At 40.5% G+C, this 15,119-nt stretch overlaps 1 protein-coding gene across 1 annotated transcript in view; it reads left to right on the top strand.

The window, feature by feature from the left end:
- The first annotated feature begins 5,164 nt into the window (after nt 1–5,164).
- TGFBR3 (transforming growth factor beta receptor 3) overlaps nt 5,165–15,119 on the top strand; it is a 111,154-nt gene continuing 101,199 nt past the window's right edge. The window contains exon 1 of the mRNA XM_064455490.1: nt 5,165–5,336. Within this exon, the coding sequence (XP_064311560.1) occupies nt 5,276–5,336 (61 nt within the window). The 5' untranslated portion in view covers nt 5,165–5,275. The remainder of the gene's footprint in view (nt 5,337–15,119) is intronic.

Below are 15,119 nucleotides of genomic sequence, written 5' to 3'. Positions count from 1 at the left end.
TGAATTCTTTGGTCATGTTGTAGTATTAAAGGTGACATTTTAGTTCAAAGGATAGCTTTAAAAATCCACAAAAGACTGGAATTCTGAGGAAGATGAGTAACAGATTTTTACAAAGAAAAAAATATTTTGGTTAATGGAAGGTAGAGACATAACAGTAGTGTCCTGAAGTAATTTGTGTTTTGTGCTTACTGCTGCTGGCTCTAAAAAAGTCAGATTCTTTTAAATACCATTGATTTAAGGAGCATTGTTTGTCCTCCGGCATTGAGTACCAATGACATCTGTCCTTCTGTGGCTGGCCATGCTCACAGGCCAGTCAGCATGTCCCAGTGTCCTCCAAAAGCATCATACTTTTCACTGGTCTCTAGCTAGGCTTTATTCATTAGAATTGTCATGGACATTAGAGGCTCCTACTTTAAACCAAATTAAAACGTCGTACTTCCTTCTCTTGTTTTCATGGACTTAAAAATGTTTTCCCCTCTTCTACTCCTCCGGTCTTCTTTCAAACCTAATAAAATCTAGTAGTAGTAAGATTCTAACTGATGATCCTGGTAACACACATTCCTGATTGAATCTGCGAAATGATACTTCTCAACAAAACAGGCTCTTCTGTGTTTTTTAGGCCCTCGCTTTTATCAGGACTTCTGGACCGCGAACTTCAGTGAAAATGACCCCGGCAGACACTGCCTCTGAGTCAGTCGTCAGTGGCTCCGGCTGCAGATGCCCTCTTCTGCCAGCCTTTCTTGCAGCTGGTAGTAGTATAAAGCATTGGCATGAAAACAGTATGTTTAGTAAACCAAAGCTCTCATGTCATCTTCTCTTCCTCTTCCTCATTGGGATTTTTTGGTTATACTTTTAATATGCCCTTTCGTGACCTCAGTTACAAAAATAGCTACCCAGATATACCCCAAAGGAAAAGATGATTCTCTCGGAAATTTCTTTTGAATCTCAAATTGACTAGCAGTTGTGTTTACTTCTTGGATAAATAGTTTAGGCTCCTGATCCCTTTGCACAGCTTTATTCTCTTATTTCAAAGGAAATGTCGCCTGATTCTGTCGACTGCCTCAACTTTGCCTAGTTTGCAGGTTTCACATATTCTTCTAGTGACAGCGGGTTTCACACCGAAGCAAGATCTGGCATGTTTTGCACCACAGCTGAATTTTTCTCACCTATTTTGTTACTCGTTTCTCTTTGGTACTGGCAGATGGTCAGATAATAGCAGCTTCATAGCTGACTTCTGTCACAGGATGATCAGGTTTTCCAAAATACTGACTAATTACCTGCTTAGTAGGTTTATTCTTAAATGAATTATTAGTAGCATTTTTGTCTGTGCATTTTGACTTGAATTACTGATGTGTAGCTGGCAGTTTGGATATCATCCATCCTAAAGTCATGAAACTTGCTGTCAGCTTGTCACCATTTCACGTTGTCTTTCAAGGTTTGAAGTTTGACTGCCCTTTTAAGTTTGTGAATGCCTATCTTCAAGCAAGTGAGCCCTTTCTGTAGAAAGCTCTTCCTAGCTTTCATTTAAGTCTCCGTTATTCACCCTTCACGAGCTGGCAGAATCAGAGTAGAAGCCTAGGGCTTTTCGATCGTATACTGACGGCTCCAAGTTATACCTTGTAAATGTTATTGGTCAGTGGGTTGCAGTAGGAATCAAATCACTCTTTCATTTTTACATACAGATGGAAATGCATATGTATTCTCTCTCCTTTTTAGATCATCTTTCCCAAATCAAAGTCAAATCAAAACTTGGCCTTTTGACATATTGGGTGGTTGGCACAGAATGGGATGCTCAGCTGCTCTTGGTTGCACTGCTTTATCTTGGGTTCTTTCCCTGTGCTCCCTATTTCCACACAACTGCGAGCCTTAAAAATGTCGCTGAAGAATGAGCAGTTTGTGCTGATGGAAGAGCGATCTAAGAAATGTCTGGTGTTTTCGTATTTAGTATATTACTGAGCGTATGTGCTGTAGTTGTTCCTTTCCTGGTTTCTCTTGTGTTCGTCGTTGATGATGGTGGTGATGGTTACAAATCAGTAACTCAAGTTTCAGAAGGCTTATTCGTTGCCTGTTGGCACATATGACATCTTGCAGGACATTATGATGGTCTTTTATAGCTAACACTGGCTAGAAATCTCATGATTTACAGTATTTGATAATTTTTATTTAAGGCAGCATTTAAAAATTGAGTTAGCAACCAAATACTCTCACTGAGTAGATTTAGGTTTCTTTTCATCTAGAGAAATTGCAACAAATGATTCCAGCTCACATCTGACTTCCCAAATGATGTTCAATATCTGTCATAAATTCCTTATGGCTTGCCGTTTTGGCATTAAACCTGTTTGATTTGGACTTTCATGTTCAAAAACTTCTGTGTTAAAGGATTGTCCAAAACTCTGTTTAATAAAGGTTGGCCTTAATTTACCACAAGGTTCAGTATTCCTCATGGATTTGAGGGTTTAGCTATATAACATTATGCTCTAGGGGGAGATGAGATGGATCTAGGAGCTCACTGAATGCTTCCAGTAGGTTCAGGATGAATAATTTTTACAAGCCTTATAAATTGCCCAAGGAGGCCGTCATTTTCGGAGGTTTTCCTGTTTTGAGCTGTCTCCAGCATTGGTTGTGTGTGTGTTCATCCTTCTCCAGAACTATTTTTTCTTGAAGATGAACCCATCTTTTACAAAATGTCATAGAAGAAATCTTCAGGTAAATCATGCTTGTTTGAGGTTGTATGATGGACTGTTGCTGTTTTATGAGGCTGTGTTGTTTGTCTTGCTGTTAAGGATAGAAATTCATTGCAGCGTCTTGTTACTTCAGTTGTGTTGTGTGATAGTGTTGTAGTCTCACCTAATGTTTTTTTTAAGTGTATTGATCCTCGCAAACAGTGGAAAGAATAGTTTGTGCCAGAGAACCTGTAAGTGATCAAATATTCAACCTCAGTAAAGGTGTTATATTTTAAGATGGAATAAGCAAAATTAAACAGAACTGATGTTGTTACATGAATGATATACGAGGAGGTATTTGTTTATTTTTTTTTTTTAATCTTGGATTAGTTAATATCTATTCCTAAGTTCAAGGCCAGTTTTAATAAGGACAATGCATGGAAGAGAACAAAAATGCAGTTTGGGTTTTTTTTTTTTGTGGCTAAGGCTATTTTAAACATCCCGGGATAGTTTCATAGGCTCTTAATTTTTGAGGCCAAGGTTTTAGGTTAGTATGACTAAGTATTTTCACAGATAGTAACAGTCTCACATAATCTAATTCTGATGGAAAAGAACCTCCAGTTTGGGATATCTAGTCATACATTAATCATACATAACTTTGTGAATAGCAGATAGCAAGATACACAGATCTTGCTTACACTGTGCAAAGTGGTAAGTGTACCTCTTCAGAGTCAAGGGTAAACTCCTTTTCCCCAGATGAAGTGCCAGTAGGTAGAAGATAAAGATGACTAGGTAGCATTGCTAGAGTTACCGTTTCTCTAGGTGTTTCCTTCATTCACTGCTGTTATCTGACAATGTTTCGAAGCCACTCTAAGGGAGGCAATGAGGAGCTACGCAGGGGAAAGAACCAGTTACGGAATTTCAACCTAAAATATCATGTGCTAAAAGCAAACAGGACACAAAAGCAAATGTGCCGCTTATATGGGATGCAGAGCTTGAAAGCGAACTGCGTGAAATCCCAGGCTGTGGTAGATATCCAGCTCATTCCTTGGCCCAGACATTTCTGTGCTGCAGAAGTGTGGTGTCTGGGTGCTCCCAGCAGCCTGCAGAGCCACTCCTGGGCTCTCCCCCCACGCAGGCGGGAGCTGGGGCACGGCCGAGACCGGTCAGAGGCGCGGGGAGCTGGGCGCCGATCTGTCGGAGGCGTTGGTCCTGGCCTTGGGCGCTGACGGTCCTTTCTTGGTGGGTAGCTGCAGCCCCCTCTGCACAGGGCAGTGTAACCCACGGAGAAATTCCGCAATGGAGTTGCTGGCGTTTCCCTTGTAGCGGTAGGAGTGCTGTCAGCAGGTATCCTGAAGTGCTGCTGGTCCAGTTGCATGTTTTCCCTGTGCCGTGTAACAGAGCCTAGCCCTGGCTTTGTTTGACTTTGTATTTCATCCCATTTTAATGTCAGCAAGAACCTTTTAACTGGTAGTCATATTGTCACAGTTTAGACTTTGGTCCTGACTCAGCATTTCGCTATCAGTTAGCCCCGTGATGGTTGTTTGTTAGAGCTTGCATTGCTTTGGGGTGAGTTTTTGGTTGCTATGGCACCATCTGTCATCTTCAGCTCCTGGAGGCTGGTAGCCAAGTGAAGTAGATAAGATTTTTATTTCATTGAATATGATACCAATGTACTAGTTCTTTACCTACGTGGTCCATGGTCTCATTCTAGACAGCTAGATGACTGAGAATAGATGGAAAAAAAAAAGAGTGGAAGAAGGTATTGTGCATATAGTAAGTGTTTCTCCTCAAAAATCTGCAGCGTGCATTCCGGGGCCAGAAGTTTTTCTGGTTTTGATGCTTGCAGGCATCCGTTGTGTCGTCACTTATTTGTGTAGCACATTGAAGTTGTTTTACTGACCTGGTATATCATATCTTGAAATCTCTTAAAATAAAGATTCTGAACAGCTTTATATTTACACTTAGCATCAAGTGGCCTTGAAAAGTCTTCAGAATTTGTGATAATGAGAAATGAGTTAAATTTATCGTGTTACCCATAAACTAGCTAGAGCACATGTGAAACATTTTGCCATGGCATAATAAAGGTAGCAGCAGATAAATAAACAAATTTTTATATGTCCCAGAGAAAGTCTGAATACTTTAAATAAACATGTCTGAGGCTCTGAGTACCACTGGCAGGCTTCAGCAGGACTTCAGTGTTAGTTGACAGAAAGGACTCTGGGATTTCACTTCCAAGTAGGTCACAACTTGCACAATGGATAATGTGGAAGAGCAACAGCTGCGAAGAGGTGCTGAAATACAGGGAGGAAAGAGTACTTCGCTATCACTACCTAGGGTATCTGGCAATATAAAAATGCACTCCTCTAGCAGTCCTTTAAGAAAGAATTGTTTAAAAGTAACTTGTTTCTTTTGTTACAGGAGAGGCAATTTTAAATATCTAGTAACATGTCTGCAAGTTATTTGTATTAAAATTTATTTTTACTTTTTTCTGTAGGCAATTAAAAGTCTGGAAGACTTGATTTCAAAACATACCACAAATTTCAAAGGAAGTAAATCTACATGAAGAGCTACAAAGGGAGTTGATTTGAGAAGACAGAGCATTTGCAAAAATGTCTTCAAGTTGTGTGGCTTCAGTGTTTGCTTTGATGATTTTGTGCTTTGCAGCTGCAGGTAGGTGGCATTATGTAAATCTGTGTTCAGTGTAACTTACTGTATATATTCAGAATTATTGATCAAAAATACTTTTTCATCCTGGAAAAATGTAGGTCAGCTAAAGTTTATATTTATGTCTGGGTTTTATATAAAACTATTGTGATCATGAGTGCTGGTATGGTGATGTCAGAATGCTGTTCCTGTAAGAGTCTTCTTGCACCTACGTTCCCTCTTAAAATCATGAAAGAACTGCAGCCATAACATGAATTATTGTGGTTATTTATTTTTAAAAAGGGAATCGCATGGTGTACGTATATTATGAAGGGGAAAGTTGCCATGGAAGCCTTTGGGAGTGGAAGCAGGGTGGCTCTGCCAGCGCGATGCTGAGGCTGAACTATTAGCTGTGTTGCAAGGCTGGATTTATTACCCCGGGAACAGGGTTGTGCTGGTGAAGCTGTGTTTCTTCAGAACCTGAGCTAGGGTCTCTCTACAGAGCTGGGCTGATCGGGTGCACCAACTCAGTGCAGTGCTGCCTTCAAGGTGTATCATCTGCAGTTAAGTTCTGATTACTTTATAAAAAGAAATGTATGACAACATTTCCCCAAAATAAGTATGAAAGGTATGTAACAGGTCACTGAGTCCATCGCTGAGTCCATCCTTCCTCCGCTATTGGGCTAAATCTCACCTCGATCGTTCCTGACAGTTGTTCAATCTGTTTTAAAGTTAATTGTCAATGGTGATGGAAAAGACCTTTTAACAGCAGTTGTCAGTGTTACTGGAGGCCTCGTAGGTTAGGAAGATGCGTTGCCATTTATGGGGATTGTTCCTATCCCACATTTTGTCCTAGATAAGGATTTTTAAAACAATGTGTTGCAATAACTTGTGACACAGAAAGGAAGGATCTGTACAGTTCAAGTACCTAGCTTATATTGTAGTCACTTCAGCCCTGGAAGAAATTATTCTCAGTGTGTTTGTCAGAGTTCTTCCTGTGGTTACAAGGGGAAGCCTCTTGTGTGTCCAGCTTGCATACAGCACGGGTCGTTGGAGAAGAGGCCAAGTGGATATACAGTCAGTCAGAATGAGGTATTGGGAAAAGTGGACACTGGACAGATGGCTTGCTTAAATCTGAGATGTCCTCACTGCGGAAAAGATGACCAGCTTTGGAAGAGACAGGGCTGAGCAATTAAATGTGTTACAATTTGGCTTCCTTTCATCGTCAGTATGGAAAATTATGTTGTTTCAAGCCCTCAAGCCTTGTGGGACTTTCTCTGGAGTTGACCTTCTGAAGGCATCCATCCAACATTAGTAACTTTGATTATTTAATAGTACATGATGCTAACATTTTGCAATAGCTTCATTACAGATGAACTTTCAGCAATGCAGGGTGTGTCTGAGTGTGTCTGTGGCTTGAGCTGAGGATATGAATGCTGGTCTTGGCTGAGAAGAGCGATTACTTGGAGTGAATCTGAATCATTATAGATGCATAAAAATCTGCTTTGAAAGAAAGTACCAGTGTGGAATATACTGTTTTAATTGATCAAAACCACAATTCCATTCTGTTGCTGAGGAGATTGCTTGCCTAAGAAGTCAGCTTACATCCCAATGCCAGCTTTAATTAAAACCCGCTAATTTAAATGTGTATCAGACATAGTACTACTACTAGAAAGTTATTCAGTGTTTGATAATGTTAGTGTGTCAGTCTTTAATTCTATTGTGGGTTGGTTGGTTTGTTTGTTTGTTTTACTCCCCAATTCTGTGTTTTCCTCTGGCAACTATTCTTGAAACAAACTCTGAAAAAAGTGCTGTGGCCTTGGATTTGATCAGATGCTTGTTCATAAATGGAGTCATAGAATGATCTTGGCTGGAAGGGATCTCTGGAAGCCCAGTCCGGCCCCCTGCTCAGAGCAGGATTAGCTTCAAAGTTACTTCTTTCCTGGAGACTGATTTTCCCCCCCCGCCACTATCTGCATGGGAAGAAGATAGCAGAAGGGAGTGGGAAGGGTCACAGCTCGTTAGGGGGAGGTGAGGAAGCACTATCGTTGCGGTTTCTAGCTGTGCCTGTCCTGTGGGTTTTGGTTTTCTTCCGTGCTTTTTATTTTTGCAATAAATTCTTATTGAGAGCAACTAGTTAATGCCCTTTACAGAATATCATGAGTACAGTAAGATAAAAGCAATAAAGAACTGATGGACTCTGACGAAGGGGAGAGAGAAAGAGATCTCAGGCAGATAGAACTACAACCGAGGAAGGACAGCTCTCTGAAGGTTGTTTGGATAGAGCTTTTGCAGCGTTTTTCTCTTAGTAGTAACAGGGTCCTGTTAACCCAAACAATTACACTTTAAATGCAGGGACTTTGTGGCTGTAGGTGAAATATGGGTGGGAGCAAGCAACACGTTCTAGTCACGTGCGGAAAAAGCCGTGGCAGATGCCCATAAGCTACTGTCAGTGTGATGGCCAGGGTACCGCAGGCTCGGCTCTTAATTGCCAGTCTACAGAACCTGTGCTTTTTCCGGCTTGGACCATTAACATACGAGTAGAAATAGATCTGAGAAGTATAAATAAAACTAAAAAGTATAAATAAAATCCCCGTGTGCCTGTGGTGAAGCCTGGGGGAGGCAGGGGGCAGCATGCCACCTCCCTAGGGTGTTGATTTTTATATATTAAGCCTTTTTCCAGCTTACTCTTTGTTTCTGAAGTAGTGAGGCTGCTGCAGGAGGGCACACCTTTCTTTTGTTTGCCAGTCCTACACTGACATTGCTCTTACTGGTCTAGGTTTTGTTGCTGGCTTTCAAATACCTTCAGCATTGTTATCTTTTCAGATATAGGTGATCTTCTAGACAGAATCTGTGTTTTGTGGTTTTTTTTCTTTCTATTCTTGCTTTTTAAGGTACCAATGTGTCAAATATATCTCAAAGAAACCCTGAGTTAGATGATGTGAGACAGAGATGCATATTCAAACCCGAGCCACAAAACTGCATCTCTTTCATGCTAACAGCTTAAAGAATATGCCTCAGTAACTTTGCATTGAAAATGGTCTGTATAAATATTCAAAGAATATTTGTCTGTTTCTTTACTTCCTCTTACTACTTGGATATATGTAGCTAAATGCTTATCTGAATCTGATTTACTTTTAGCTTGTACGCAGCTTTCTTGTAAGCTCGTATTTATGCGGCTTCAGTTGTACAGAAAAAGTCTGCAAAGAAAACTGTGATCACTGTGAGATTTTTCTTTCCCATGGAAAATCCAAAGCAGGATGGAGAGGAGAACTGCTGGCAAACTACCTGCCTGTCTGGAGGAATTACATTCTTGAAGTGGGCTTAAACTAAGATCTGACAACCTGCAGTAGGAACTCCACATAAACACTCAGAACTGCACACGCTACAGCCTTGGATAACCTCATAAGAAAGTCTGACTTTGTAGTTTTGGGAGCAAAATATTCTGTACTAATGTGGCTTAAATCAAAGGCTGAAACATATTTATTTTGCTTGCTGGCAAATTTGTGCAGTTGGATGTATGTCTTGATAAAATCTCTTAGAGGACAGCTGAAACACATACCTGCCCTAGACCCTGAGGGCCAACCCTTCAGCAAGATAGGTTCTTCCATGAAGGAATGGGAATTTTTTTTTTTAACTTGAACTTCTTTTTTCCCTTTTTTTCCCCTGCCTTACTCTTCAGCTGGAAAGAAGACAGAAGGGTGATATAGCCTGTGGACCTGCACTGGCCAAGGGTCTCATTCTGGTCCTCTGGGGTAGATCTTCCAGTGGTGCAAATCATTCCTGCTGCCAACAAAGCAGCACAGCTGCAGCATTTGATACCACCCCGACTTCGCCCATGCAGCTATGTTCTCTTTCCCTCAACGCCTCTGACCTTTGGTGGTGCCTGTGCTTGCCTTGTAGACACCTCTCTCCTTGGGACAGACTTTCATGGTTATAGTAAGGCTGATGGAGAGGCTTTAAGAATTGGATATACTGAAGAATGTACCCGTTTTCTGTAATGCTGAGCTTACTGGTTTACCTGCTCACATTAGGTCTGTCTCTATGGTTTTCTTTCAACAGCTCTTTATTCCCTGGTTCTCTGCTGTATTGTTATCCTAGCTGGTTTCTTTTTTTTTTCCATTCTTTCTACATACTTGTTCTTTTAAGTAATCTTATATTGTTCAGATCATGTGTGCTTCATTTTCATTAAGGCTGTTTGCTTGTAAGCTAATATATCTTCTGGATCCATGTCCCCCGGGTATGGTGGTGAGGGGTGCCATGCTAATAAACCTAACAGGAAGAAACAGGCCTTGTCAGGACATCTTTTTTTAAAGAGGAACTTCCCCTGACCTTGAATGCTGTGTTTCCAAAAGCAATATCGGATCTTTCAAAGTATAATAGAAAGTTCTTCCACTGGAAGGTGAAGGATGTGATCTAAAAAAAAAAAAATGCTGGGAGTCACACAAACTTCCTTCTGTTTTAAACACTGGTATTGCCCAGATGTAATTAACTTGTAGGTTTTATTTTTCCTCTAAATATTTGTTGCCAGAGGTGTGGGGGATTTTGTTTGTTTAAATTGTGGTTAGAGGATGAGAACCAAGGGACAGAGGCTGCCTCTTGAATTATGAGGACTGCAGGAAAGCACAGACTGGTTGTAACTTTTGAATGGATAGAGATTTCACGCTCCACCTCCCTTTCCCTTCAGTTCTTTCTCATAACGAGCCAACCTCTACCTCCCTTGAAAAACCACCCAGTAACTCCTGTCCCTTTATGGTCTGGCCAGCAAGCCTTTTAAAGGACAAGATTAATCAGTACTCGGAGTGTTTGAAAACTTGCAAGCCCAGGGAAGAGTCAGAGGAACAGAGGGCTGGCTCTTGTGCCGCTGCCACGCTTCGGGTCGGAATGGCTGGGAGTCCTTCTGCAGGGCCTGTAAGGGAATGGCCGGGCTCTTTTAAGGAGAGCCTATTGTTAGGCTCTTAATTAGGTGTTAGGTTCCTAATTAGGAACCACTGACTTGCTTTTAAAGGTGGAAAATGGTCTTTTTTTTTTTTTTTTTAAATACTTTCAGTATCCTGATGGTGACTTGAAGTACCTTAATGTCAGATGTTTATTTGACTCCTAACTGAAGTTGGGATGACCTCCTAACTTCATGTCTTTAAGCTTGGTGAGATAATGTTGAGAAGCCAAAAGGTACATTAAAAAAATGGATAGTTAATCTTAATTTCATGCAAAAAGTAGTAGTACCTTTCAAGGAGTAAATGATGTTTTTAAGTGAGCAATTTAAATACAAAGACCAAAAAAAATTGGGAAGCTAGACTAAATCTGTAGGTCCTCTGAATTAATATTTCCTCAGCACTGCCATTTGATCTATTGCTGGGTAAATTAAGTTTTTTAATCTGGTCTTCTCTCTGTCTCTCAACCAACCAATTGAGTCAGCTGCTGTGTCATTTCTGTGTGGTTTATGCATAAATAGTGTTTTTTATCTTCCAAAACCACACAAAAAATTCTGAAGAGCTTTTGTGTTGGGGTACAGAGAAAAGTTACGTATTTTAGAAGAGGTAATTCTATCACAGACTTGGAATGGCTTGAACTCAGCAGACTGCATTTTTCCTTTATCAGCAAGACTCTGAAGCTGTAAACAGTTGAATTTCAGCAGAGTTCTGCACCCACGTGGAGATGGGTGTGGGATCTAGTAGGATGTGGGGCTGTAGGTCCTGATTCAGCAAAACAGCTGAGCATGTATCTAAGTGCTTTGCTGAACCAGAGCATTTATCAGTAAACATCGGTATCATCAGTAAACATGAAAGTCTGCATCTTTGATTAAAACTGACTCTGGATGATGCCAAAGGAATTCTAAGAAATACCAAGCCCATAATGCAGTACTTGAATTGTGTAGATGCAGGCAAATGGCAGCGTTACAGTGTGTCTCTGGAGGGAAGTACTCAACTGAAGAAAAACAGTGTTGTGAAAAGTTTCATGGTGTGGAATGATGAATGGCATTAATCCTTGTCTTTCTAGGGAAATCTATTAAAGTTTTTTTTAAAGAGAAACTAGACTTTAACAAGTTCTAAGCATCACATAATTATTTTATAAATACCGTGGTAGCAATAATTCTTTTGTTTTCTGAAGGGAATTGGGATGTAGTATTTTGCCTGTAGATCTTTTAATATCCTTTCTCTACTGTAGGCCCTTGTTAACTCTTTCTTAGCTTCTCCGTTTGTCTTAAAATTAAACAAACCCTTTATATTTAATTAAAAAAAAAAAGGGGGAAAAGGCATATTTAGTTAGCTAAAGGTGGTGTTTTGTCTTGTCTAACCTCAAGGAGAGGTACAGAAGATTCCCATATCCAGGGGTCTGTGGAGTAAAGTGGTAGGTATCCTGGGACATACCTAAAAAAATTGTCTTCTAACTAGTATGTATTTACCATTTCAATTTTTTTCCTGTTTTGAAAATTATTCTCCCATCAAGATTATCTCAGCTGTTGATGCGTTGAACCCCCTTACCTTGTCTCTGAAGAGACGACTTTATTTTGTACTTATTAATTGTTTCTTTTGTTGCAAAAGAATATGAATTCTGTCATTTGGACGAAGAAGGGCCTGTGCAAGCATCACACAACACAGTTTTCTCTGTTGCTACAGGAAGAATTAGGCTCCAAGAGCTGTAGCACCCCAAACCCAGCATTCCCCAATGTGATCCTAAGGTGTCTCAACAAGAAAGGGAGCGTCTGTGACTAGAAAAACAGTTGTTACTTTCACATGAAAAATGTATTGAGTTTCTGCAAGTCTCTTTCTTTGATAAGCTTTTCCACTGGAATATATTTGCATGTGTCAACATTGTTGTTTCACTACTGGTTATGTTATAGTATAGAGAGAACATAGGGACCAGATATATTCCTTTTCAAAGAAGAGAAATAATTTCATCCTCTATAGCTAATGACAATAAAAGGAACTGAAGTTTCTCAGGCTGTAAGTCATAGGAGAGAAGAATTTGGATTGAGAAAGATATATTTAGCACAAAGGCTCTGTGCCATGTTTCATTACCTGAAGCCATGGAGTTGGGATTCCTCTTCGGTGTTAACTTGTTTTAAGTCAGTGCAATTTATCCAAGGCTAAATTTTTCACCCCAGGTAACAAAAGGAGAGGTTTTTAATAATCCCATGAAGTGCAGCTGCTTCAAGCACAGTGTGCTTTTTCTTCATATTTTTAAGTGTACTTTATAAAAGATGGAGCTATTGTTCCCTTATTTGGCAACTATGACACCGTGGGACTTACTAATAGGCAGTTAATAAAAAAGGGATTTTACCTGTCAGGGGTGGAAAGAACTAAACTGAAAACGTGATTACTCTCATTATTGGAAGCAGCGTGTAGAAGAAATAACAAATGAAGGAATTCAGGGTTAGGTGATGGGAACATTTGTGAGATTTGCTGCTGTTCGACCTCTTCAGCAAACGTTTACATTCCTCTGGAACAGGTTGGGTGTTTTGGTGGTTTTTTGTTTTGTTTTGTTTTTAATTCTTAAATGTATTTATTTTACTTAACACTTGGAGCTAAGAGTGGGTGAAGAATTGATGTTGTGGTTTTCTTCGCTTCTTGTCCTCTTTTCTTTTTTTTCACTTCCTGAATCACCAAAAGTGCCTTGTGTCCGGAAAGGATGGTTGATGCAATTTATTTTGGAACAAATAGAATTTTCCTTTATGTTATTAATTTCCATTTAAATGGAGCAGTAAAACATGTCCTACAAGAGATTCTCCTCATGCTATTTGGATGCAAGCTGCTAAGTCAGGCTGACGCTTCTTCCTTCACAAGATTGTGCACCTTACATTAAGTGGCAAAATCAGTGGGGATAAATGGCCGGTTAGCGTCGCGTTGTCACAGCGGTTCCTTAGGCTTCAGCAATGGTAAAGTGAGTAAAGGCGAAAAGGTTATTTGAATATGTAGCTATTTCTGTAATAGTTTAACACAGCTCAGTTTGCACGTTTGGGGTTGCTTCAAGGAAATCTGTAGAAGGTGGGAGACTTTTACAGGGATAGCCACACGCTGTGTGTGGTGTGTGCGTTTGGCCCAAATGGGTGATTCCTGGTTACTCTTGGGAAACATCTGCTCTGAAGTGTAACACCTCCACATGGCTCAGGGCACAGCTGGGCGATGTGCTGCCTGCTCTGCTGCGTCTGAGGACCGTGGTGGAGTCTTCTCCTGCCCACTGATGTGCACCTTTCATACAGCCAACATACAGCTGCCGTGTGTGACCTGACGTATGTATGTTCATCCTGCATGGTGACTAAATGTAAATGCCTGTGTCTGACGGACCCTTGGGAGAGGCTGGAGTGAGTTTCGGGCCACCAGAGTGATTTTTCCCAGCTGTGGTCTGTGCTCAGCCATGAGCAGGGACTCTTGGAGGAGTGCGCAGCGATGGCTGGGCTGTCGGCTGGATCAGTTCTTCTTGTGGCGTCCCCGTGGCCCGATGACCATAGGTGTATGAAATGCATAGGATTAACTCATGAGCCTCGGCTTTTGACTGAAAGATGAAAGGCTTGTATCTGGATTAGTGACTTTCTCTGTGATCTTGCCATGAGTTATTTCATCTCTTGATCTTGGTCTCTTGATATGTAAAACAGATGCGTTCTGCCCCATCGTCTCCCATGCAGGACTGTTTGAAGGGCTAACGTAATAGTTTTAAAGTACTTGGATCACATCGGTGCTAACTGCTGTTATCTTGATAATTCTTCAACCTCCCTCTCAACCCCCCTTTTTTTGGAGGCATGAAAATGGCAAAGGTTTTACTTAAAGGTCTGTGAGACTTTTTGCCTGCCTTGCTTGTGTTTAGAGTAATGGATGCTGAACTGTGGATGTTCTTTGTGATCTCGGTAAAGGAACAAGCTGGTTGAAGTTTTGGCAAGTCATAAATTAGTTATGGTGTCCTGAGGAGTGTCTTAGCTGATGGAGCTGCTTCTCTTCTCTTTTTCTTCTCTGCCCATGCCAATCCTTATTTAAAAAAAAAAAAAAATCACTATTTTTACAGGAAGTAGAATCAGTCATACCCAAAGCAAGGGGGTAGGAAATATGAGACCACTCTTACTTTGCTGTAGGCAAAAGGATTTTCAGGTGAAATGTGACTCCTGTTGGATCATTAGAAGAAAACTTACAACAGCAGGTAGGACTATATTGCGTCCCGTGCGTAGTCTGAGCAACATGTTAGAAGTTCAATATGTGGCTTCAGTTTCTTGCATTAGGGCAGACTTCATCTCTGGAGATGATTTGTTAAACTGTGTAATTTGTAAAAGTTGCCAGTTTTCAGCATTTTCTGCTTTGAAGTGTTGGATCAGCCTGGCAAAATTTCCTTTTATAGCACTAATGAGTTCAAAGCAGTAATTAATTGTTCTATGGGATATTTTCACCTTCAAGGTGAAAAAGTAATGGGTATTTGAGAAAATTGGCAAGAAAACTGTTCAGAGATTACCTTGGATATTACTTGTCTCAGTTGCTTTTTGGAACTAGGCCAGTAGTAGTTGTTTTTCTTGCTGAAATAGTGCTCGTGGCCATATTGTTCGCTGTACTCGCTTTTATTCTCCCAGCGCTAATGTTTGATCTCTGTGATAACATGTATCATCACAGATGGAAGTCGAGAGAGCGAAAATATGCATCATGGGAAGGACTCTTACACGGTTTTTAAAAGATTACAGTTGGCTAAACTGTAACACCTAGGCAAATGCTTTTCCAGGGTCTCTTGTTAAAAGGCCAGCTAACTGACTTGAGTAATAGTCTAATAACAAGAAAGAAAAAAAAAAGGTGTAACTAAAATGCTCAGAATAAGGAATGCTTCATGCCAGTA

This window comes from Phalacrocorax carbo, chromosome 6 (assembly GCF_963921805.1).
Source record: "Phalacrocorax carbo chromosome 6, bPhaCar2.1, whole genome shotgun sequence".
NCBI classification, from domain to species: domain Eukaryota; kingdom Metazoa; phylum Chordata; class Aves; order Suliformes; family Phalacrocoracidae; genus Phalacrocorax; species Phalacrocorax carbo.
This window is presented reverse-complemented; position numbering and strand designations above follow the sequence as displayed.